At 46.4% G+C, this 23,632-nt stretch overlaps 6 protein-coding genes and 1 long non-coding RNA gene across 7 annotated transcripts; 5 read left to right on the top strand and 2 right to left on the bottom strand.

The window, feature by feature from the left end:
• Positions 1-297: 297 nt before the first annotated feature.
• LOC135605095 (uncharacterized) lies at positions 298-1,221 on the top strand. Its single transcript, XR_010484305.1, has 2 exons — positions 298-404; positions 530-1,221. It is a non-coding gene; the product is annotated as an uncharacterized LOC135605095 (long non-coding RNA).
• Positions 1,222-2,837: 1,616 nt separating this feature from the next.
• LOC135605094 (transcription factor MYB78-like) lies at positions 2,838-4,344 on the top strand. The gene is made up of 3 exons (XM_065094785.1): positions 2,838-3,027; positions 3,136-3,265; positions 3,449-4,344. Exons 1-3 carry the CDS (start codon positions 2,868-2,870, stop codon positions 4,038-4,040), a joined length of 882 nt encoding a protein of 293 aa, XP_064950857.1. The 5' UTR covers positions 2,838-2,867; the 3' UTR covers positions 4,041-4,344.
• A 2,466-nt stretch (positions 4,345-6,810) lies between these two features.
• LOC135606290 (uncharacterized) lies at positions 6,811-7,777 on the top strand. The gene has a single exon (XM_065097320.1). It carries the CDS (start codon positions 6,929-6,931, stop codon positions 7,703-7,705), a length of 777 nt encoding a protein of 258 aa, XP_064953392.1. The 5' UTR covers positions 6,811-6,928; the 3' UTR covers positions 7,706-7,777.
• A 2,144-nt stretch (positions 7,778-9,921) lies between these two features.
• Positions 9,922-11,175, bottom strand: LOC135606291 (uncharacterized). Its single transcript, XM_065097321.1, has 3 exons — positions 10,420-11,175; positions 10,204-10,267; positions 9,922-10,107 (listed from the first exon to the last, which is right to left on the bottom strand). The coding sequence occupies exons 1-2, from the start codon at positions 11,101-11,103 to the stop codon at positions 10,205-10,207; spliced, it is 747 nt and encodes a 248-aa protein (XP_064953393.1). The 5' UTR covers positions 11,104-11,175; the 3' UTR covers positions 9,922-10,107; position 10,204.
• Positions 11,176-12,919: 1,744 nt separating this feature from the next.
• Positions 12,920-14,136, top strand: LOC135605093 (uncharacterized). Its single transcript, XM_065094784.1, has 2 exons — positions 12,920-13,747; positions 13,909-14,136. Exons 1-2 carry the CDS (start codon positions 13,052-13,054, stop codon positions 13,969-13,971), a joined length of 759 nt encoding a protein of 252 aa, XP_064950856.1. The 5' UTR covers positions 12,920-13,051; the 3' UTR covers positions 13,972-14,136.
• Positions 14,137-18,771: 4,635 nt separating this feature from the next.
• LOC135606289 (LEAF RUST 10 DISEASE-RESISTANCE LOCUS RECEPTOR-LIKE PROTEIN KINASE-like 1.2) lies at positions 18,772-22,658 on the bottom strand. Its single transcript, XM_065097318.1, has 5 exons — positions 21,886-22,658; positions 21,464-21,499; positions 21,112-21,375; positions 20,097-21,038; positions 18,772-20,015 (listed from the first exon to the last, which is right to left on the bottom strand). Exons 1-4 carry the CDS (start codon positions 22,655-22,657, stop codon positions 20,101-20,103), a joined length of 2,010 nt encoding a protein of 669 aa, XP_064953390.1. The 5' UTR covers position 22,658; the 3' UTR covers positions 18,772-20,015; positions 20,097-20,100.
• Positions 19,112-19,818, top strand: LOC103976665 (uncharacterized). The gene has a single exon (XM_009391953.3). It carries the CDS (start codon positions 19,112-19,114, stop codon positions 19,631-19,633), a length of 522 nt encoding a protein of 173 aa, XP_009390228.3. The 3' UTR covers positions 19,634-19,818.
• Positions 22,659-23,632: the final 974 nt, after the last annotated feature.

The raw sequence follows: 23,632 nt of genomic DNA, 5'->3' as shown, positions 1-23,632 counted from the left end.
CGAAGCAGTCTATTAATGCATTATCAAATCATGGATCTGTTGACTGTTGACTGTTGACTGCTTTCATTTCAAAAGGAACATGCTAATGACCGTGTGGAAACCATGATCTTCTTTCTGCTCATGTGCATGCACCACCAACTGGGTGATGAGAATCACATTTAAACAAATGAAGGTTGTTCACATTGACGTCTTTTGGTGATTATTTTAGGGTATGGATAAGGAGATGATGGCTCGAGTGCCTGTCTATAAAGCCAGCCTATGGGTTAATGATCCCAGCCAAGGCATTGGCACAAAGGATTTACTCTTAGCTCTCTTTTCTCGTCAGTCCTCCTTCTTCTAGAGCTGGTTTCGTTCGGCAAAAAAGAATATGGACCGGTGGGGATCAAACTCGTGGTCTCCATAATGTAAAGTCGATGCTCTTTACATTCCCTAGTCAAACAAGTTTCTTAAGCTTTGTTCTCCTCCGCATATGATCCTGTGTTTTCCTCTCAGCGAGAGATTTTTTATGGTCATGGATTCTTGCTTCTAGATTCAGAATTTTGTGGCATCAGAGGCAAGAAATTACTGCTGGATTTTGCGGCAGCGATGAGCAAAAGGCATGAAGAAAAAGTTGGAAGTTTAGATAATAGCATGACAACAAACACGTAGGAGATGCAATACCACAAGCTTTTCGCAACCAATGATTCGATATTATCCGTCAAGTGAATTAGATTTTAACTGGTTTTTTCTCTGTATAATGCTTGATATAATCTTGTTCTGTCAATACACCAGAGGCTCCTATCGATGCCAAGTCTTTATAAGCAAAAACGCTTTGTTTTCATGGCTTGGACTGTGATGCCAAGAGCGAGTGACCCTCCGAACATCCAGCCTTCTTTTTATGATGAAGCTTGACAAAGCCACCATCGATGCTCATTTTGAGTAGGTTATCCATGAGACCCCACCCCGCGATAAAGCAATTCGAGACTAAAAATAGAAACTGTGGTGGGACTAAGAAGAAGATGACAACCAAAGCAAACAGGCACTGAGTGTTGATAGTTCGACAGACTCTCCTGACCTTTAATTTCATGAGAAGCAAGTCCAAGTGTCGAGCAAATTGCTGTTTCTGATGGCCATGATCTCCACCGGTAGAAGATTTGATTGCACAGTCTTCTCGCGGTGCAAAATTTCCCTCGGAATAAATCATGTTCCTGAATCCAAGAACAGTGGAAGATTGCTTCTTTCTGTTTGCTGCATCACATGTAATGTTTCCTCTTGATCACGATGAGCCGCGGCCATCGGGTGTAGTCTTCGATCGGTATCCGTCCTTGGGATTGAAAACGTTATTTCCTCAAACGATTTTCACATAACATCAAAACTTTAAGAAATAATTGCATAAAAATGACCATGAAAAATCACATAACATCGGTGTCCGTCCTTGGCATTGTCAGCATCAAACTCGAGGAAGCTTACCCAAAGATCGACACTCGGACATTTTGCATGCAGAATTATCACTACACAGAGAGAGAAAGAGAGAGAGAGAGAGAGAGAGAGGATGACGACCGGTAGACAAAAGATGCTTCCAACTTGGTAATCTACTCGAGACTGGCATTTTCTATTACCGAGGTTAGAACAACTTGAATTAGATATATATATATATATATACACACACAAGGTAAAAATGTATATTTTTTGACTTGATGCATCCACTGTGCCATACAGAAAATACTGTATGTATTCTTCTCATCCGTGGACCGTGCAAGGTAGAGGAGAGTAGACTGGTAGGTGAAGCCTATGAGAGAGTGGAAACCTACATCACTTTCTCCACTTGGGATAGAAAGTGGTTGGAGTGGTTCTACCCATAGGAGCTCCAAATTGTTTCTCATCTAGGTTTTTATTAGTTGTCGAATGATAGAGTGCATATGGTATGCTTAAGATGCAAGGCCAATAATATGTATGGGCTTGTGGTCCGGAGAAAACTACACGATCATAAACAATGCTGCTTCTGATGCAAGGGAATGGAGGCATAGGTGATAGCTTATGCACAGTGATCGTTCACCGGCCTGCGCTGAGTTAAACAACGAAGAGGGTTCAGTTTCCTAACGTAAAGCCAAAGAAACTGTGTAAAATGTCCTTTCCCGACACCTGCGCACGTTGTGGAACAAAACACCTATGGAGGATGGGAAACCTCACGGTTAACTTGGCCATCGCGACGAGCACGATTTGCAGCAGGAAAGTGCCAGATGCTCGCTTTGTGAAGACCGGTGCAGAGCCGTGCGATGCATCCTTCGACTCGGATGGCACCGGGAATGTTTCACGTCTCATCCAAAGCAGAGACTCGTTCCTGCCGGACAATTCAGGCTCTCACACCTTCATGTCCCTGTCGCCAAAATGGAACGCATTTGTTTCTCTTTTCTTGCACGGGGGAGACATCCTCGACAAGAGACGTTCTTAAGATTCCAGCAGCCTAACCGCCCTTAATCTCTTTCGCTCTCTAAAAGAAATCCAAGTTCGACAGTATAAATCAACCACCGCTGTGATCTATTGTTTGGTCAGACACGTTTATCGCAGAGAGAATCCAGAGTTCCCACAGAAATTGACTCACATGATCTCCACGGAGCTCACTTTCCATTTTCGTTTTTTTTCCCATCCACTGTAAACCTCAAAAGTATATGACTAGAGAGGGAGGGAGTGAGCCTCCAAATATTCCCTTTATAATTGCCACAAGTCACAGAGAAAAGAGGTTTACTGTTCAAATCCCATTCCATTCATTATATGTAGGCTTTGACTCTTCTCGGCATGGTGATCTATATAACATGGAACCTCAGCCCTCTTCTCCGTGTAGCTTCCCCGAGGCTCCCTACAGAAAGAAGCTTGGTCAGGAGGCAACAATGTCTGAGAAAAGAGCATCATCATCATCATCATACGACAGAATCGAGCTGGGAATGGAGCTAAGGCGAGGGCCATGGACTCTAGAGGAGGACACCCTCCTCATCCACTACATTGCTTGCCATGGCGAAGGTCGCTGGAATCTCTTAGCTAGATGCTCAGGTAGCTGATGTGACTCCGATAAAGGCTACTCTTTGTTCCAATTCCTTTCTTGATGTTTGCGATTTGCTCCTAATCCGTAGCCTCCAAATCTTTTCTGCCAATTCATAGGCTTGAGGAGAACCGGTAAGAGTTGTCGGCTGAGGTGGTTGAATTACCTGAAGCCGGACATAAAGCGAGGCAATATCTCCCCCGAAGAACAGCTCCTCATCATTGAGCTCCATGCCAAGTGGGGAAACAGGTTTTATATCCACATATGTATATATACATATACATATAAATATGTACATCACTGGTGATTTTGCATGATTTCATGAGATCATATCATACTGCATTAACGTTTCATCACGCCAATCTCTCTTTTACTTGATGCATCACTCTGTCTAGGGTTTTGATGGCCAGGATCCATGATATGTGTGCGTAGGTGGTCTAGGATTGCACAGCATCTACCAGGGAGAACAGACAATGAGATAAAGAACTACTGGAGGACTCGAGTGCAGAAGCAGGCGAGGCAGCTCAAGATCGACGCCGACAGCACGACGTTCCGAGATGCCGTGCGCTGCTACTTGATGCCGAGGTTGCTCGAGAGGACGGGCTCCTCCCAAGCCGCGCCATCATCTATGGATGCCGTTAGCATCTCTGCAGCAACGACAGCAGCGGCCGACCAAGCCCAGCAAGCTTCTCTCCATGACATCTCCGATGCCAGCATGCGATACTACGAGCCACCGGGACCGGAGATTCGCAGCCCGAGCAGCTCGCCGTGCTCCACAGTGCTCCCTCGACTCCCAGACACCGTGGCCGAGGCGGATGTCGTAACCTTCGACCCATTCTCTAGTGGCTACTCTATGAACGACGCCTACGACCTCGACACCTGGGACATAGCTTTGATGTCAGCATCATTGCCTAGCTATGCAGTCTCCGATTACACGGTATGTAACAATAATTGCGGCAGAAACACCGGAGATAGCTTGTGGAGCATGGATGAGTTACATGATATGCTTAAAAAGCTTACCTGAGTGAGCAGAATCCAAAGTTTTGTTTCAGTGAGACCCCTTGAAGAAAAGAATACAACAAGCTTAAAGGTGTATGGTGTAAGAAGTCCGTTAATTCCCGTGCTGGAACGGGAGACCTCGAGTCCTTTTGTTTTCCATGTGACTGATCTCTTGGGTAAAGCTTATCAGCTCTTTTGCAATGGAAGAGAAGAATAAGGCTTCCTCGAGTCCTTTTGAGATTGTTTTTGGCCGTTTTAGATTGGTCTGCTACATGTCGGAGGTAAAGATAACGAGTCCCACTCGAGTGAGTTCCACTGTCGACCGTAGCAAGGGATCAAGGAATAATAATACTTTTAAGCAACCACATTGAAAGTTTATTTCTCATTCAAATAATTAATTGATTATTCCTATATACTCATAACTTTATTAATATTATTATGATATTATTATCGACCATCAGTGCCTTTTATTTTTTTTATAACCCAAAAATGCCCTTGATAGAATAAACCCACAGGGGGCGGATCGACAAGAGAACAGCTCTCTCTCTCTCTCTCTCTCTCTCTCTCTCTCTCTCTCTCAAGTACTTCACTCTCCAAAGGTCAGATTCCAAAGTGGCTTTACAACGATTCTTTGCAGAAAAAAGGAGAGAGAGAGAGAGAGGGTTATATGTGTGCCTCCCAATCAAATCAAGCTTTGGGATGTCAGAGAGAGAGAGCGAGAGAAAGAGAGAGAGAGAGACCCGTGACGGGACTCAAGTCCCAGGATGGGCCACATCATTCAGGGATGTGTATTCACTCACTGCCAACCCGAATAAACTCCACTGTAGCAGCATTAGTTTCACCTCCATTGGTGGAGCAAACCCCTGCTGCAACAAGCAGAGGGATTTGGCTACAGTGTCAGTGAGTGTATCGTATCCCCTACGTTTCCATCACGATGTTTTCCCTACGTTTCTTCCGCTGGTGTCAGACAGTCTCTCTCTCATTCGGTAAAGCTCTCGAGCGGGCAAACACGTCATCACCACATTGTATTGTGCTCCAATACGTCCCTTTCGAATCAGCATATGCTGCTCGAATGAGGAGTTAAGTAAATCCAACACCACCATTTGCACACGGCAAATCAAATAAAATCAAAAAAAGAAAGATCTACAAAGAATTGAAGTCATTGCAGGGCTGGGTTGGGTCTGACCTGAGTCCAGCATTCTTTTTTGCTTAATGGACTGGCCCGCCCAAGTCTCTTCTTTGTGTACGAAGACGACCATAAGATCATAAAACCCTCCTCACTATTTATGATCGACTGCAGGAATTAATTACTCGTCCAACCTATTTACTCTTGTACGTACGCCATCCTAACTCCATATGCTCTTTATTGGTTTTGCCTTGGCCTAATCAAGTTAACTTTCACGTGCACCGTCTGCGATCCAAGAACTTGTCAGCTGTCCATTTGACTACATTTTATCTTGTTGATTTGGGCAGGAGGCTTGGCAGAATAGAATGGCTTTGTCTTCCCGGATGAAGCTTTTTCTTTGTTACCAAATTAAAGCTCCGGTTTGGTGGTATGCACCTCAAAACTCCCCAACTTTTTAGGCTGATATGGTCTGCTCTCACTCACTAAAGGTCTGTGTCTGACTCCTGGGTGTGGCTGCTCCGGCATCAATTGTCATCATAACAGCCTTTCTGCACGCAAGGGTGAGACGAACGCCAACTTCCAACTCTTCGTCCTCTACCGCTTGTCTTCTCTTGCACACCCTGAGACAGCAGCAGAGTCACGGTTTCTGTGGCCGCCTCCTCCTCTCAACTGATGGTGAGTGCCCGAAAGCTGAGCCTCATCTCCACTCGGTTTCGATACCGTAGCATCGGTGGCTCTGTTTTGATGCCTCGTAGCAATCCGCTCTAAAAGAAATAAGGCATCTGGCCTTCCTGTACGTACATAAAATAAAAGCCGACAACTTTCCTTCTGCGAGCAATTCCAAGATGTTGCTGGCACTGTGATGGACCAAACACTCGCTGTTCATCACATACTGACTTCCAACTCGGGACCTGTGACTGCCATTGAGGATCCTCTTGTTCTGCGATGCCGCGCGCTCAAGAGGAGGCTTGACCACGTAGTACTGCTCGTAAACAGTAGCCCCATTCCACGCCAAATCTACTCAGTTCGTCATCGGCGGTGGTCAAACTGGAAGACATGAAAAAGTTGGAGGTCGTAATGCCCGCTGGGATTACGGACCGGAAACAGAGCTCGCTCGTCTGACATTATCTTTGTTCTGCTCTGCCTCCTACCTCAGTGGAAGGTACGCAGCATTTAAGCTCATGCAAACAGGTTACATGCATGGCATCGATGCAGCAACTGAGACTTGTGTCAGCTAAAACCAGCCTACTTAAGCGAAAGATCCGTCGATTTGGATACTGTGCTTCCCTAACAGGGAGAGGTTGACTTATATATATATATATATATATATATATATATATACGCAACAGGTGTCCCTTCTCGTTTATGTAATAGGCTCTTAAAGACCATCATCCGAATCTAGCTCTGTACTTTGACGAATTAGCAAGTATGTTAAAAGTACACCTCTCGTATATCCTCCCTTCGACCGACCTTTGCTATTGTAGTCGTCCTCTGTCTTTATTAGACGACCACTGGCCCTTAAAGAGTCGTTCTAAGTTCCCCAAGCACGACGAAACGTCTCCGTTCGTTGTTGGCGACGCCGTCTGCCGGCTACGGGCCTGCATGTTTAATCAGCCACCCCATGTACACCTCGTTGCCGTTAACTGCCGTTAACTTCCCCCTTATAATTCCCTCCTTCCTCTTCTGTCTCTCTTTACTCCCCTACTCTTGTTTGCTCCTCTCTCTCTCTCTCTCTCTCTCTCTCGTCTTCTCTTTTCGCTTCTTCTTTATGAAAGTTGAGTGGGGCAATGGAGAGCTCGGGATGGGCGGGAGTGAGCCCAAGGATCTCCTTCTCCCACGACCTCCCCCAGGCCGACATCTCCGGCGGCGACGATCACCGCCTCGACCTTTCCCTTCCACTGGATGTATCCGCGTCCTCCGACTTCGACTTCGTCCTCGGCGCAGACATCTTCTCCCACGACTCCTCCCTCGCCGACGACCTCTTCTCCGACGGCAAACTCCTCCCCTTACCCATCAAGAATCCCCCATCCTCCTCCTCCGCCGCCTCCCCGTCGTCGCTGCCGTCAGCATCAGCAGCCGATCCACCTGCAGCGCCGAAGCCGGCGAGCGCACGCAGGAGGAAGCGCGGCAGCCTTCGGGAGATCATGGCGAGCTGTAGCGAGGGCGGCGTCGGCATCGGAAGGCCCTCCCCCCGCAGGAGCAGCAGCCTCAACTGCGGAGACAGCAGGAGAAGCCTTTGTCCGTTCCCTTTGCTGCGGAGCAAGTCCTCGGGCTCGATGCCGATGAACCCATCGAGCACTAAGCACTGCGACAATTCCAGCATCAACACGATTGCCAGTTTTAGCAGCCCGTTCACGGAGTTGTTCAGGAAAGGCTCAAAGGAACCGAAGACCAGAGTCTACTATTACTCGGGGAGCTCGCGACGGTCACACGGGAATGCGGTGAGAATCAGTCCGATCATAAACGTGCCGACGCCGAGCAGTATGAGCATATTTAGCTTTCTACTTTGCAAGCATGGGGACAAGAACATGGCCAAGAGCTCAGCTGTTACCTGTTACCCGTAGTGGCGTGTGTTGGTTTGAAATTATTAGGAGGGAGGGGGCGGGACAACGGGGGGGTTGTTTGCTTGTGATCATAGGAGCTGCTTTTGAGAAAGAGGGGGAGGGGGGCTTCTTCCTTACCCTTCTTTTCCATGCCCTTCATCTTTATCACTTTGGAGTGCTTGTGGGACAGTAAGGGGTGCTTAGGCCATGGGGGACAGCAAGAACACCGCCCCCTCCCCTCTCCATGACTGGTGGGTTGCTTGGAATGTTTATGGACCATTTCATCTCTCTCTCTCTCTGTCTTCCCATTCCATTCCTTGGTCCTATGATTTTTCTTCGGGTTTGATAGTAATTTCGTGGAGGAGTGGTATGCTTTTATATGAACAACTTGAAGCTTGTGAAGCCTTTTGACTTTGGCTGCTACCTGCATCTATATATGTTATTGTATTTAATGCCTTCCGCAATGCTACGTTGTGTCCTATGTAACCACAGTTGGTGGAAAGATAAGAAGTCATATTCTTCTTGTCTTTATGACTTGACTCTGATGGCGCACCCACCGGTGAGGGATGCTTGGGAAAGTAATTATTTCGAAAAGAAGTCTTTGGATGTATTGTATGCAGTATGGTTTTTGGTAGATCTCTCAATCATTATGTCTGATGGCATGCAGTAAAAAGGCCACCGTGATGAACGTGATCTCTACAGAACCCAACCACCACATGTTTTGGTGCGTGCAATATGCTGTAGCATTATGTGTGGTTAAAAGCTGAAATAAGAAATCTAAATGAGTTCCTCAACGACCACAAGTAAACTACTCACCATCATCACCACCAAGTGTTTCCCAAGTAATAGCTTATCTAAAGTCAGAATAGTTTCACTTCCTCATGAAAAAAGGACAGAGACAACGAGCCTTGTTTTTAGTGGTTGTAAGGAATACTGTGATCACATCAGTTGACAAATCAAATTGAACTAATTGCAAACATATTTAGCATCACACTGCAACCTACACCATATGCCCAGTGAAAGACTGTAATTAATCTACTAATTTGTTGTAAAGCACACAGTTTTATCACCAAATATAGCTTCAGACTCCATGCCACAAGAACAAAGGGAACAACGGCTATTGACTAGAAGCGAAGTTTAATTACTACATGGAGTTATACAAAAGGATGGAAATCAATATATTCACCATTGTTCTTATAATAATGGTGCAATGGTTGGAACGAGTGATTGGGCAAAGTTATATGAATGTTCACTCAAACTACATAGAGCAGCATAGTTACAAAAAGAAAAGAAATTCTGAGCTTGTATGAGTGTTTACTCGAACTACATAAGTAAAATGAGGAGCACTAAAACAATACAATGATGTGCACATGCATGGACTATGAAATATTTCAGCTGTCCACAGGCAAGTTGTTGGACTATGAAATATTTCAATACTCATTCAAGTTTGAGTTACAGCTAAATGCAGATTTATGATGTGTTGTTGTCTTTGGGAGCTAAATGTTTGAAACAAGTGAAAAAGATAACATGTACCAGCACTCGATAGTTCAATTATGGCATCATTTCTGATTGGATTTTTGCATCTTTGCATGAATATGCACCTAAGAAATTATTGAACTTGTAACACTGCAGCTGGACAGAAGGAGCAGCATCTAAAGGCAAACACCAAGGGACCTGCACGAGGAATGGTTGTTGATCTCAAATCATTTTAGCATTTCCTACCCATCGAGTTGTGTATTTATTCAGAGGACAAGCACCTCTGTGGAACAAATGCTTGAATGAGACCTTTTAAGTGCCAATGTATCTTCACATTGATTGAAAGGTCACAGTCATCCACATCCACCAAATGTTGACCGACCTTCGTTAAAGATTGAACGTGCACAGAACCATAACGTATTCGAACTACTTCTCTAAAAATTCTCAGTTGGCACAGCACAAGAAGCCGACTTCTTCTTCAATATGGAGAGGGGTAGATGACATCAAAAGGCAGAGAAGATAAATGATGTATTCTTGTGGTTACTCTCCATAGATTTCCTTCCGTGAAATGCTTCATCAAATTTAACTTAGACAAAAAAATTACCTCCACTTATTTTATTCAAAATGACACAACTTTCAGGGTAAGAAGATCACAACTTTATCAAGTAATAATAATAATAATAACAAATCTCACTAATTAGCAAAAGCTCTTCTAAGATATAATGGAATTCGATGGTCAAAAACAATATTGACAAACCACGTTAATAAAGAAGCAATCTTAAAGAAGATTAAACCCAAACATATCTTACTTGTATTCAAGCTTCATTTCACAGATTAAAAAATAGGATACCAAACTAACCATGATACAGGAATGCAGAAATAATCAGCATCCAAAATCCATGAACGCTCCCCTTCGTCAGCGTACTCACCGACTTGTGTAGCAACAACTGCAACGACAAGATCGAAAAAGCAATTCATTCGGTTCAAATTTGAAAGGGTAATTCAAAAAATTGGGTAAAGAAAAATATTATTTTGTGTATTACCTCATTCATCGATCCTGTATGTTTCCGGAGTTACCTCCGACAACCACAATCCAGGAAAAAGCAACTGCAGAAAGGATTAACCAAAGGATAAAATTACATTGAAAGCACAGATTAGTGAAAGATAACAGCAAAGAGTTCGATAATGTAGCCATTTATAGGAAATTAAACCAAAACAATTGAAAAAAAAGAAAATCTCCTCTTTTCGAAATATCTTACATCGAGCTGTCGCTGCACGATTCGAAGTCTCTTCTTTGGCCTCCGGGGAAGCTTTCTCCCCTTAATCGCCCAAATGTCCTGTTCAATCTCGTCCCGAGATAGTGATACCGAGAATTTCTGGCGTTCCCCATTCTCCGATCCGCTGGATTTCCTCTTCATCATCTCCGCCGCGGGGCAGCTCTTCTCTGCCTCGAAAAGCGACGAGGAACCGGAAGCCAAGACAGGGTAGAGGTACTCCCCGTTCTCAGACGGAGCATTACACGCCGCCCTCCGGGTCCTCAGATTCCACGGCTTGGCGATTACCGCAGTCTCCGCCTCCGCAGCAGCAGGCAAAGAAAAGCACCTCTCGGCCTCCGCTTCCTCCCGTCGTCCCACTTCCCCCTCCTTCGAGTCCCTGAACCTCGCGGACTGCTTCTGCAGGAGAAAGGATTTATCCGGAGGGGACAGCGGCCGCCTCCTGCTCGCCCGGCTGTTCTGATCGACAGCGGGAGCCACCGATCCGGCGTTGTCGGGATCGCCGCCGAAGGGGAGGTTGGAGCAACGGAGGGTGCGATGGGAGCCCCAGCTGCGGGTAGGGAAAGTGAAATTGTGCAGTCTCGACCGGGAGAGGCGCGACGGCGGCGGCTGCGGGGGAGGGGACGAGGCAGCGGGGCCGTCTTCGTCTTCTCCGTAGGCGATCACCATGGCTCTCCGAGTCGTGGAGGTGGCCGAAGAGGAGGTTTCCAAGAAAGCGTTCCGTGTAATTTGGGAACCGGGATCATATGATGATGAAGGCGACGACGAAGTTGACTTGATCAGATGCAATCATGTCCACGTGATCAAATCGGTCTTGGCTTTTCCATTTTAAATTATTTGGAATACAAACAACGTTTGAAATAACGGCCTTTTGTACTATTCCTCCCTACGGAAGGACGCTTCCCTCGTTCGACAAACACGACTATGCCACCTATTACGGCTTACCTGCCGACCTGTGATTGGATTGAGCGATGCCCTTCTACGTGAGGCCCACATGATGTGCCCCTGCCTCTGATCACAAAGCAGGTACGTTTCGGGTACCAACCGTAGCCGTTATCCATTCCAACCACTTTTGTAATTATTTTGTAACGAATTTTCGAAAAAATAGAAATTTTCAGATAATACTCTAAGTTCAAAAAAAGTTTATAGCATATTTTTTTATTAATCATTTTATCCTATCGACCATCAACGTTCGTCGATCTTTGCCTATTCCTCCATCACACTGATTACCCCCTTGTGTCATACCGATCATTCTCCTTCGTCGAACCCATCTAACGACGAATACACAACAATCTGGACTCACGATGAAGGTGTAATATCTGCGATAGGCTATAGACAATGGTAAGTCATCCCACCTCCTTCCTTGTCCATATTCGATAATGAGAAAAGAGTATGAGGAGTTATGAGGAAACTACATGATCCTTCTACAATCATTGATGAAACTGTAACGATGTATCCGCAAAGAGGATAAATAAAGTTATCGATAACGATAGTTATTTATTATACAAGGGCTATAGTCGATACAAACGATACATGTAAGACGAAGGTGATGATAGATACAATGAAGATAGTGAATCGAAAATTTTTTTTAAAAAAATTATTAGGAGTAAAATAATTTTTTTCTGTGAAAAACTTTTTGAACTTAAAGATGTTGTCTGAGAAATTTTATAGTATTTTGTATTCGACAACTAATATACAGCAAACAACCAATGACTGGACAATTTGATACTGATAGAGCATGACGAGATGTGAAATCGTCCACACGTCATATCCTTTATCAAATGTGTTCCATCATAATATATATTGATAGAGCACAAAGGCCCCTCCCATACGGAGATAAGTGGCGCCTAGCCCAAAGGCAAGAGCGATAATCAAACCCACAAATACATCACTGAAACTAACCCACAGGATTATATAATCAAATTTAAGGAACGATTATTTTATTTTTATTTTTAGGGAACAAATCAGTCCTCAGTGCTTCCAGATGTAACTCTATTAAAAGCTATTTTGCCCATGAGCCCAAGTACTTACAACTATAAAAGTTATTATATATATATATATATATATATATATATATATATAAGCAATACTGTCCTTACACGTTTGCAGGACACCCGGGTCGCTTACCCTCTTTTGGGCTGGAGGTGGCGTCGAAGATCACACGGGTGCCACTCTTTAACCTGACCAATAGATGAGACGATTAAAAGTGGGGTAAATAACAACGCTGTTGGATATATATACACATATAGGGAGACGACTTTGATGCTTCCTGTTATTGTAGACGGAGGAAAGTCGTCCGAAAGGTCATTGAGATTTGTGCGATCACATGATGGACGTCCCACGTTGTTTCTCGAACTGCCTTGCGTGTGGTGGCTGCACACTCTCTTCCCTCTTATGCGTGACGCGAATAAAAAAAAATATAAAATCTTATATGCGCAAATAATTATTATATACTTATTGATTTCCTTTTATAGGCCGGCCTTAAGTGGCAGTCGGCAGTCCCGCTCCGGCATCCCTTCCCTTCCTCTCCTCACCCCCTACGCCAAAGCAAACGTTAGAAATACCTCCGGCCACCACCCGCTTTATTTCGTAGCACCGCCGCCAGGGTCGCCGCCCCATGGTCATCTCGGCGGAGACGACACCACGGCGACCGGATACCGCAGTGGCCTCGTCGGCGGCGGTGACGGAAGCTACGCCCCCTCGAGGGGAGGCGCAGGGTAGCCTCCTCCACCACTTTTCCTTCCCCATCTTGAACACGTGGGGGAACCACAGCGCGCTACGTTGCATGAGCGTGAACGGCAAGGAGGAGATCGTCGCTGGTGGCGGACGGAGATCGACGGCGTCCCCCGTGGAGACGCCAGAATCGCGGATCCGTGCCTCTGAGACTGGCCCCGGCGACGACCCTAGGATAGAGGAGGTCAGAGAGAAGCTTATGGCTCACCTTCGGGAGGCGGCGGACCGGATGAACCTGGTGGTCCAGCTTCTGCCGAAAGGTGGGGCCGACGAGGCGGAGCCGGCGCCAGAGGCGAGGTTGGATCCCAAGGCCGACGCGTCGGCGGTGCCGGCGGCGCTTCCCTGGAATCTGAGGACGAGGCGAGGAGCCGCGAGGGCTCCGATGGAAATCCAGCGGCACCTAAGCTTGCGCCCGCAAGCGGTGTGGCGCAAGTCGGAGGACGCCGAGCGGCGGCAGCGGCCCAAGTTTTCGATCTCGCTCACCAGAGAAGAGATCGAGGAGGACATATACGCGATGACGGGGTGCAGAGCTCCCCGGCGGCCAAGAAAGCGGGCGAAGGTCATCCAAAACCAGCTCGACGTGAGTGCCTTCGCCCCCACCTTCCCTTCCATCTTCTTCCATCATCATTTTTGTGCCCCCAAAACCCAATTTTTTTGCTGCTTTTCCCATTAAAAGAAGGAATTTTTTTCCCCTAAAAAAAGGACTGAAATCTTATGTTGGTTTTCTTCTTCTTCTCTCAGTCGTTGTTCCCCGGGTCGTGGCTGTCGGAGATCACCGCCGACTCCTACAGGGTTCCTGATTAGAGGTACGTGTACCTCCGGTGACTTGATACCTACTTCTCCGCCAAACTCCCTTCACCTCTCTCTCTCTCTCTCTCTCTCTCTCTCTCTCGGGTTGCTAGCTTCAAAATCCGCGGCCGCCGCCGTTGATTCTAATTCGATCAAAAGAAAATTCTGCTTTTTCATTAATGTTGCTTCTCTTAGAACGAAAATTACTTCTTCCTTGTAAAATTATCGAGTTAAATTCGATCAACTTCTCTCGGTCAAAATCGAATATATGTCTACTGTTGCTCTCTTGCTCATCTACATGAGGATTGGAAGCGGTGGTGGTCGTCGTCGTCCCCGTGACATTGCCTGGACGTCCATTTCTCGAGTTCCAGCGTGGCAACGTAATGGCACTGGCTCAACGCTGTGCATTACAGTAAGGCTGTGGTCGTGCTTACTGCATTCTGCCAAGAATTAGGAATTAGCCATATGCTCATAAAAATATGAAGGACATGGGTCAACACCAACACACACATCATGCTGTTCGAGGCTGGTGATGGATTAATTACCGCACCTTGTGTTGATCAATGTTCATGCGCTCATCACAATTTCGTCGATCCTTTTTGACTCACCGAATCATGATAGCATCACCACATCTGGTGAGGGAAAAAAGAAGCGTGTTTTATCATGAGTTTTTGCGAGTTGACTCGCTGACTCGGTCAAACCCCACGCGACTCGTCTCGTCTCGTCGCAGAAGATACGGAGATCGGATGCACTGCAACGTTCTCCCCTGAAGTCAACATATGGACTTCACGCATGCACGGAGTCAGTCGGGTGGCTTCTCCGAGTCAGGACCCGGCCGGAGCCAGGCTGAGCTTGACGTCCAGCCCGGGCGACTCCTCCGTGCCGACCGAGTCCACGGCCATGGCGCTTGGGCCCTTATTAATAGAAGACGTCTTCAACGAGCTCGACCTGGCCGCCACATGGCCCTCGGCATCGTAAACCCGCGCGTCACTGTCATCTCCGCCGTATCCCGCGACGGAGTGAGAGAAGACGGCGGGTCTCGATGCGATCCTGGTCACGGACGAGGAGGGGAAGAGACACCCATCCAACTAGTATAAAGGAGACGGCGGCGCCGAGCGAGAGAAGTAGATCCAGCGTTCGGCGCCAGTCCCGGCGGGGCCCGAGCCAGGGAGGAGACGAGGCGGCGGCGTAAAAACACACCGGGCGCGGCCCGGACACCGCCCAGAGCCTGCGAGTTGGCGAACTCGCGGCAGCAGCAGTCGCACTCGTACTTCATGCCGTCTCCTCCGCCACCGCCGGGGGAAGTGGTGGCCGTGGAAGAGAAGTAACGGGATCGCAGCCTCGCCTCGTCTCCTTGGGACATGTTGACGCCCGACAGCTTCAGCCTGGGGTTGCTACCGTTGTCAGACAGGCAGTGCTCGGTGCGTGACCATCTTGTGTTCTCTCCTCCTCTACCTGCAAAGCGATGTAAAGTATACGGACTCTTATGTCAAGAAGCAGCAGCTAATGAGGAGGAAAACAAACGGAAGAACAGGAAACAGGCGGATTAGGTTTGGTTTCCATGGCTTCAGCTCATGTCTCCCTGTACCTATATATGTATATGGTTCGGCTTGAGTTGTGCGAAGAAGAGCTCAAAAGAGTATAAGAAAATGGACATCAATCGGATGTGTTGATTTAGTTCATCTCAGATAGTCTCGTATTATGGAGTTGTACTGCTGTGTGATTGTGGATACAGTGTGTGATTGAAAGGTGCAATCGTGTGGGGACTAAACATCCACAGCCTTAGAAACTTGAAAGAGAGATCGTAGTAAATACAAAAGCCGATGGCAACAAAGGGAGACTTGCTGTTCGTTCCATGACGTACGTGCTTCCACAGCTGTTGCTGCTTTGTACCGCCATTGTCATTATTGGCGTATGCTGCAAACATGCATAGCTACCATTCTTGTTGTGCTGTTTCTCTGCAACAGTGCTTCACATTGATTCTGTCATCAGATCTACCAACACAAATTTTCTTGTCGAGTCCATCAATTTTGTCGTCGCCCATATGGATGTTCGATGACAAAGTCAGTAGTACCGCTTTTGGTCATCCAAGTTGGGCTAATGGGATCATTATCGTGCTATCAGAATTGGATGGAGAGTAGTGCTATCAAAGAAGTGTAATGCTGACAAAGAGAGAATCTAAGAATCCAATGTTTCTGTAAGTCGTCTCCGTCTGAATAGTTCATGGCGTGGATTATTTGTTTCACTGCCAATCCGGTCTTATTCTGTGGCACCTACCAAACTGTTCTTGCCAAAATGTGTTTGACCAATTTAGCTGAAATTTCATGGAAGGGTTTCTTGATGACTGTGAGGCCCATGTCTGGTGTAATAAAACTAGAATTTAAAATTTGTTAGATTACAAAATAATGCAAATATATTAGTTTTGAGAATTTTTTTTGGCCAATTGTAGTTCCCAAAAACCTTCCCTTCCTAATGTAAAGACCTTCCACATAAATTTAGACCAGAATTTGGGTGGTCATTTGCAGCTACGCAAGTCTTTTGCATCAATTTAGTCCCACCCCGCCTGCTTTTGCTTTCTCTCTTCGCCCTTTCGCCACTCCAACATTCGGAGGTCCCCGAGCGACTGAAGGGGCCCGTGTTTTCGACCTCGGAGGAAATCACTGAGGCACCAGAGTTGCGAATCTGTGTGCCGAAAATTGGCATCGAGGACGACTCCGAGGTCACGATGATCAAAGAGAAGCTTCCATCCTACCTTCGGAAGGCGATGGGCCAGATAAACCAGATCGTCCAACTTCGATCAAAAGGTGAAGTTAATACGAGAGGTAAGGTCAGCGTTTCCTTGGAATATGAGGAAGACGCCATTGAAGATCTTACAGCATCTAGGGCTGCACACGCCGGTGTAGAAGGCGGTGCATATAAATATAATAAACTTGATATTATTAACCTTCAAATATAAACACTGAACGATAATATTTTCCTTAGATATGAAAGAAAAGTAATGATATCATAAAAATTTATATATTATTTTTTAAAAAATATTTAAGGTTATAAATAGATTTTTTTAATTTACATCCGCTCGAAACCTACATTTGTCGTGGCATACAATGACACCTCTTCTCGATTGTTGAGCAACACCATCCAACTTAGGTGTTGATGCTTGTATTGCACGATGTGTCATTAGTGCACATAACAGTATATGTTGCAAGTAGCGATGCCACCGATAAACCCTTTTGCCACGGGTTGGTTATAGCAACGCTCGAAATGTCATGACTAGCACCATACTATCTTATTAGGATTGTTGCCTCCTTTACTGTCACCCTCAAGAGAGCTGGCAAATGCAACGTTATACCATAATATATGCAGCCATTGCATGTAGCGGTGTTGCTCGCATAGCCCTTGCTTGCGATAGGGTTGAAGACCAATGTAGGTTATAATGTTTGACAGTGTCACCATCGATAGCAAGCTATTATCAATCATGATAGGGCAACAACTTTTTATCCATAGTTTTGTTAGCTTAGGCAAGTAAATCTTTATCTTTTGAAAGCAAATGACTAGGACGAATAAGATAAACAAAATATATTGGATCATCCTTCGCATGCGAAGGACGATAATACAAAACAAATCTAATACTTTTATGATATATGGTATTTGATTTTAAAATATACTTTAACACCAAGCATAAGTATAAAAACTATAATCATGCTATTATGTAGAATATATTTAATTTTAAAATTTAAAGTCAAATGATAATTTATAATTTATCAAATCTAGGAGGTGTATCCTTCGAAGTTATTTAGAATACTTTCTTACTTTTCGATATCATTCATAGTAGCTTTCTTTTGATTTGTAAGCACACCATCATTCAATTATAAATGTAAGGAGAACTAGAATTATCTTTTTTCTTTTTACTTATAATTCATATGGCTAAACGATACAATGACGACTAAGGAGAGATAAAAGTATATATGTAATATTTTATATATGTATGATTCTTACGAGGTTTTACCTATTTATAAGTGAGAGCAAGGGTGTTGGATAAAAAATAAAAAAATTCATTCGATCAATATTAAAAAATATCATAATTAAATTTATTTTTTATTAATCGATAACTTAACTAGAAATCGGGCGAGGCTCGGCATGAGTTTCTTCATCCTCATATTTTCTTCCCTCATCATTATCTTTCCAACAAAGAAGACCGAAAAATTTATATTAGTTTTCTTCTTCTTATTCTTCTCTCTCTCTCTCTCTCTCTCTCTCTCTCTCTCTCTCTCTCTCTCGGTAGTTTTTCCCCGGGTGAATGCGATCATCCCCATGACAGTACCTCGACCTCTATTTTGCTAACTCCTACGAGATTCGAATTCTAGGAATATGTCTCGTGCTACATGAGGAATGGAAGCAATGGTCGTCCCCATGACACTACATCGACCTCTATTTCGCAAGTTCCCGGATTGGAACGATGAGATATTACTGTGCGTCGAGTCGATTGCATTCTGCCATGAATTGGAGATGCAGCCCAACGTCACGAAACAAACACACGTCATGTTGTACGTCACGGAGCGCGTGATGGATAACCATGACGTGCGTTGTCATTCCACGTACACGAACCGATCGAGACGGTAGCGCGCCCCAAACCCAACTCCGGCCCAGCCGAACCCGAACCCGAACCCGAACCGAAGCTCCTCTCAACCAAAAACCAAAAACCAAAAACAACCCTCGGACTCCTTTCGGAGAGAGACCCACTCGCGCTCGCGCCTAAAGCGTGACTCGATCCTAATCGAACATAGCCCCCGAAGCTGGCCGCAACCAATCAATCCGTAAGACAAATACGAAATGTTGTTTATGTCCAAAGCATCCATCCATCGATACAGAACAAAAACATCCCATACGTCTCCGTAGCACGATCACAGAAAACACCCGAATTGCTCAACACCACCCACGAACTCCCTCACGACACTGCTCGCGAGCTCGTATGCTTCCGATAGTGGGACACCGCTCGCATCAACGGCTACCTGCAGCTGCCTCGCTGTTTCAAATTTCAGAGCTAAAGTACAAATCCACCGACCTCGGCAGCATCGCTTTCCAGCTCTATACCCCACTCGCTCCGCCCGCGCCTCCCTCCATTAAGACCCCGGCCGAGGAAGGAGGATGCGCAGCCATGGTGAGAAAGAGGAGCCCCATCGTCAGGAAGGCGTTGGACCTCATCGCCCTCAGCTTCAGTACCCGCGTGGCCAAGGTCAGGCGGCCCATCGCCCGGAAGCTGCTGCTCCTCAAGCGGACCAAAAGGTTCAACCTCCTCCGGCACTACAACTACGCCTTCATCGCGGAGTACGAGTTCTCGCCCTCCAACTCCCCGCTCTTCCGCCGCCCTTGTGCCCCGCCGAAGAAGAGGAGCCGCTTTCTGTCGCTGCTTTGCGGCGGCGATGGCGCGGAGTCTGTCGCGGAGGGTGGCGTGTTCCAGGATGAGCACGAGATGCTGTCGCCCGGCGGAGCTTTTCGGGACGAGCTTCTGTACGATGACGATGGAATCGGAAGAGAACTCTCTCGTGAGTTCTCGGAGTACGGTGATGAAGAGGACGGGACCGTGGATCAGAGAGCAGAGAGGTTTATAGAGAAGTTCTACGAGGAAATGAGGAATCAAAGGCGGGAGTCTGATGCAGCACGCGAACATGCTATTTGAGTTACGCTGTGCAACTCGCTTGTGATGGGTTACTTTGTCATATTTGTGCCCTTTCTCTGCAGGTGACCTTTTAGCATCTCAGACCGTGGAGAGATTCCATTTGTTCTGTGTTTTCGTTTCTGGAGGTAAAAATCTTCTCTTTCTGTATCTTCGTTTCGATGAATTGAGTTCCTCTAGTTGTAAAACTTTATGTGGAACTCAATTAGACAGCAGCATTGGGGGATATTAAGTACCATTGAGTGTGCTAATGTTGATGTCTACTGCTGTCTGCCCCGTATTCGGCTGCAGAATTTGGCACGATCTTGGTTTCTGAGAAGCCGGCGGTTCAGCCGACCGGCAACCCATTAATAGCACACGTAAACATCGATCTCCCCTGGAAATCCTACAAAACAGAAACTCCATGCACTACGTCAATCTTTAAAGATACATAAATCGAACTCAGAGCTATCAGATTTCACATCACCTCATCAAGCACTATAGTTTGGTGTCGTCGACTTGCTTTCCCACCGTGTTGCAACAGAGTCTGGCGAATGTGGCGGCGACTTCTTCCTCAGCAAGCAATCTTCGTCATTTACCGTAGCATCAGCTTCCACACCCTTCGCGCCGTTCCGTCCCTCATCCTCTATCCCTTTCAGTACCTCGAGAACCTCTTTGATGGGAGGCCTCATCTCCTTCTCCGCTTGCAAGCACCTGAACGCTACTCCAGCCACCCGCTCGATCATCGTCCTTATGTTGCAGTCCGACCGAAACCAGAGCTTTGGATCGACCAGCTGATCCAGTTCTTGCTTTTGGATCTTGTCGATGGCCATGTTGGCCAAATTGATGTCACGGCTCTGCCTACTGACGTCCACAGCAGGCTTGGAAGATATGAGCTCTACCAGCATCACCCCGAAGCTGTACACATCACTTTTGTCGGTGAGCTGGTAGCACTGGTGGTAGTCGGGGTCGACGTAGCCGGGCGTGCCCTGTGGTGCGGTGGATACGTGGGTGGCGTTGACCGGGAAAAGCCTGGATAACCCGAAGTCCCCAACCTTGACATGGAAGCTCCTGTCGAGCAAGATGTTGGTGGTCTTGACGTCTCGGTGGATGATTTGGGGCGTGATGGCGTGGAGGTAGCTGAGTGCGTCGGCTGTCTCGATGGCGATGCTCATCCGGAGGGGCCACGTGAGGGCCCCCTCGCAAGCACGGCAGCCATGGAGGTGGTCTGCGACGGTGCCGTTGGGCACGTACTCGTACACGAGGAGGAGCTCGCGACTGCTGCGGGAGGTGCAGCCGTACAGGGTGACGAGGTTCTGGTGGCGGATGGAAGAGAGGATGTAGACCTCGTTGATGAACTGCTCGACGAGCCTGTAGTTGTCCTTGTAGAATCGCTTGATGGCCACCGTTCGACCATCACGGAGCTTTCCTGCAGGATAGAACCATCAATTGAGCAACGAGGCCAACCTCTTCCTTCCTTGGCAGTACCGACGATGACAAACCTTTGTAGACAGTGCCAAATCCGCCATCACCGAGCACATTTGAGGTGCTGAAGCCATCCGTGGCACCCTCCAGTTCTTCGTACATGAAGATTTGGGTATGGTATTGTTCGCTGCCGAATTCTAGATCACTCTCAGAAGTTGGATGGGAAGAGACGTTTCGCGATAGCAGAAATGATGATTGCTGTTTTCTCCTCCAGCTGCAATGGTAATAAAAGAAGCATCCGAAGCTTGCCATGACCAAGCAGCCTACGCCTACACAAATTCCTGTTCGCAACAACAGTAACAGCTGCTGCTGTTAATTCCTCCAATATATATATGTATATATATAATACAGAAAACTTAAAATGCTTACCTATCACAAGCTTGTTCATATTTTTGTGTCGTTTTCCTGCATCATAAAAACCATCACAGACTTGTAAACTAATAAATGAAGAATAATAAAAAAAGAACTATTCCTGGCTCCAAAGTTTGCCATGTCTCATGCAGATTGATAACAGTCTCCTACGATTAGGAGAGTGTAGCAGAAACGTCACAAAAAGGGCAGAGAAATGTCCTCTGAATCATTCATATATATATATATTTTCAGGAAAAAAGGGAAGAGATTATAGAATAAAAGTAAATAAATAGAAAGGAAGAGATGAATGTTGTAATCATGAATTCCTTTTCTAAAGCATACATCGAGAGGGACTTGGTTATGAGTGAAAGCCAGTAAATCTAAGAAGGAAGAATTGACAACAATTGAATCGGAAACAAAGAGATCGAAGCGGAACTTACCGCAACTGCTGGGTTCATCCCATCCTCGTGGGCAGTGACAGACGAAGTCCCCTGTTTCGTGATGAGACCCGCACTTCCTGCCGCTCTCTCTGCATTCCTCACAGTCTTCAGGGTTCGACCACCACTCCACCAGAAATCCGTTCTTGAGGAGATCCTCGTAGTTGGTACGTCCACTCTCTTCCTCTGCACCATACGGGAAAACCGGTGCATTGACCACCTCACACTCGCTCGACCAATTCGGCGGCTTTGGGTAGTCATAGCTTTCACCGAGTTCAGCGAAAGTATCATTAGCGCACCGTATCCTTTCGTGATGGCCGGGTGGGATTCCCGAGCAGTTACGAAACAAGAAGAGCACTTTGTTGGCGGTGCTGATCGTGAAGTAATGGTCGACGTGATCATGGAGTCCTAACTGGGAATCGTCGTGAGGGATCGGGCAGTCGCCGCGGGCGAATTGGGTGTTGGCAACCAACAATGACTTGTTACGGTGGAAGATCTGTTTGATAAAGTACGACCCTCCTCCCAAGGAGTTCGCCAGAATGGGGAGACCACCTGTGCACTCGACTTCAAAAGCGGGATCGCCACAGAATGCATCACCCCCACTGAGCCAGAAGGGGTCGCTAATGTCTACAGCATCTCCGCAGCGGCTGCTGACCTCGCACCCTCCCGTCTCTGACCCGTCCGCTGCGGCTGGTTTTATCTGCCGCGAGAAGCTGATCAAGAGCACGAGGATGGAGAGGATAAGAGTGAAGCTCGGCAATGATTTGGCACGCATTTTGTAGCGATGACACGGAGAAGGGATGAGGCAGAACGAGAAGAGGAAACAGAGATTTAAAGGAAGATCACGATGGTGATGGCTGGGTTCATCCTTGACCACCAAGTCTTCGGAGATGAGTTCGCCAGGGAAAGTTCCAAGTAAAGTAGTAGGTAATGAAGCTCTAAAACTGACATGAATTTTATTGCATTGCCGATTACTACGATCGTAAACATTACTTTATGGATCTTCTATTCCTTGTCGAGCTGCTTTGTGTGGTGGATCCAATTATGATTCTAGTTGGAACACTGCAATGCAATGAGGTGTGAAACCTCAGTCGTCCTTTTTGAGAAAACGGTCCAATGCCAACCGTGTTTTGTGGCATGCGTTGACATGACCGACTGTTTAACGATTGCAGGAACAGCATCGAGGTGATGCGATGGGCGCCAACTCCGCCGCGTATGACTCGACGACCTACCCGCCTCCCTTAACGACAATAACGGCTTATGGGAATCCTATCGACGAAGTCTTTGACACGGTACAAGTCTTGATGGGCGAGGAAGACGTGCGAGACGGAGTCGTTGCAGCGCGTAAACCCCAAACGATGCCGTGTGAATTGAACCCGTGGATTTCAATTAAATTGGTTGGTCGTGTAACATGAATCAGACCTGTCTCGATCCGATTCCATGAAGATTGAGCTCAGGATGTAAAAAGGGGGCTTCTAGGTCCAATTATTCGCACATTTATTTAATGATCCGATCCGATTTTGACCATTTTTTTCCTCATTATCAAGGGGTATTTTAATAATAATAATAATAATAATAATAATAATAATAATTGGCACTTATTTCCTTGTGCAAATCCGAGATTATTTTCTTTTTCTTGAAAGTAAAATCCAATATAGACTGCATCTATTTTGATTCCGCCACAAGGCCCGAGTCGTCCGCCGGCAAGACTTGGGGTCAGCAGTAGCTACGCCATTTTGATCCCTACTTC

This window comes from Musa acuminata, chromosome BXJ2-2, assembly GCF_036884655.1.
Source record: "Musa acuminata AAA Group cultivar baxijiao chromosome BXJ2-2, Cavendish_Baxijiao_AAA, whole genome shotgun sequence".
Classification (NCBI taxonomy): Eukaryota; Viridiplantae; Streptophyta; class Magnoliopsida; order Zingiberales; family Musaceae; genus Musa; species Musa acuminata.
This window is presented reverse-complemented; position numbering and strand designations above follow the sequence as displayed.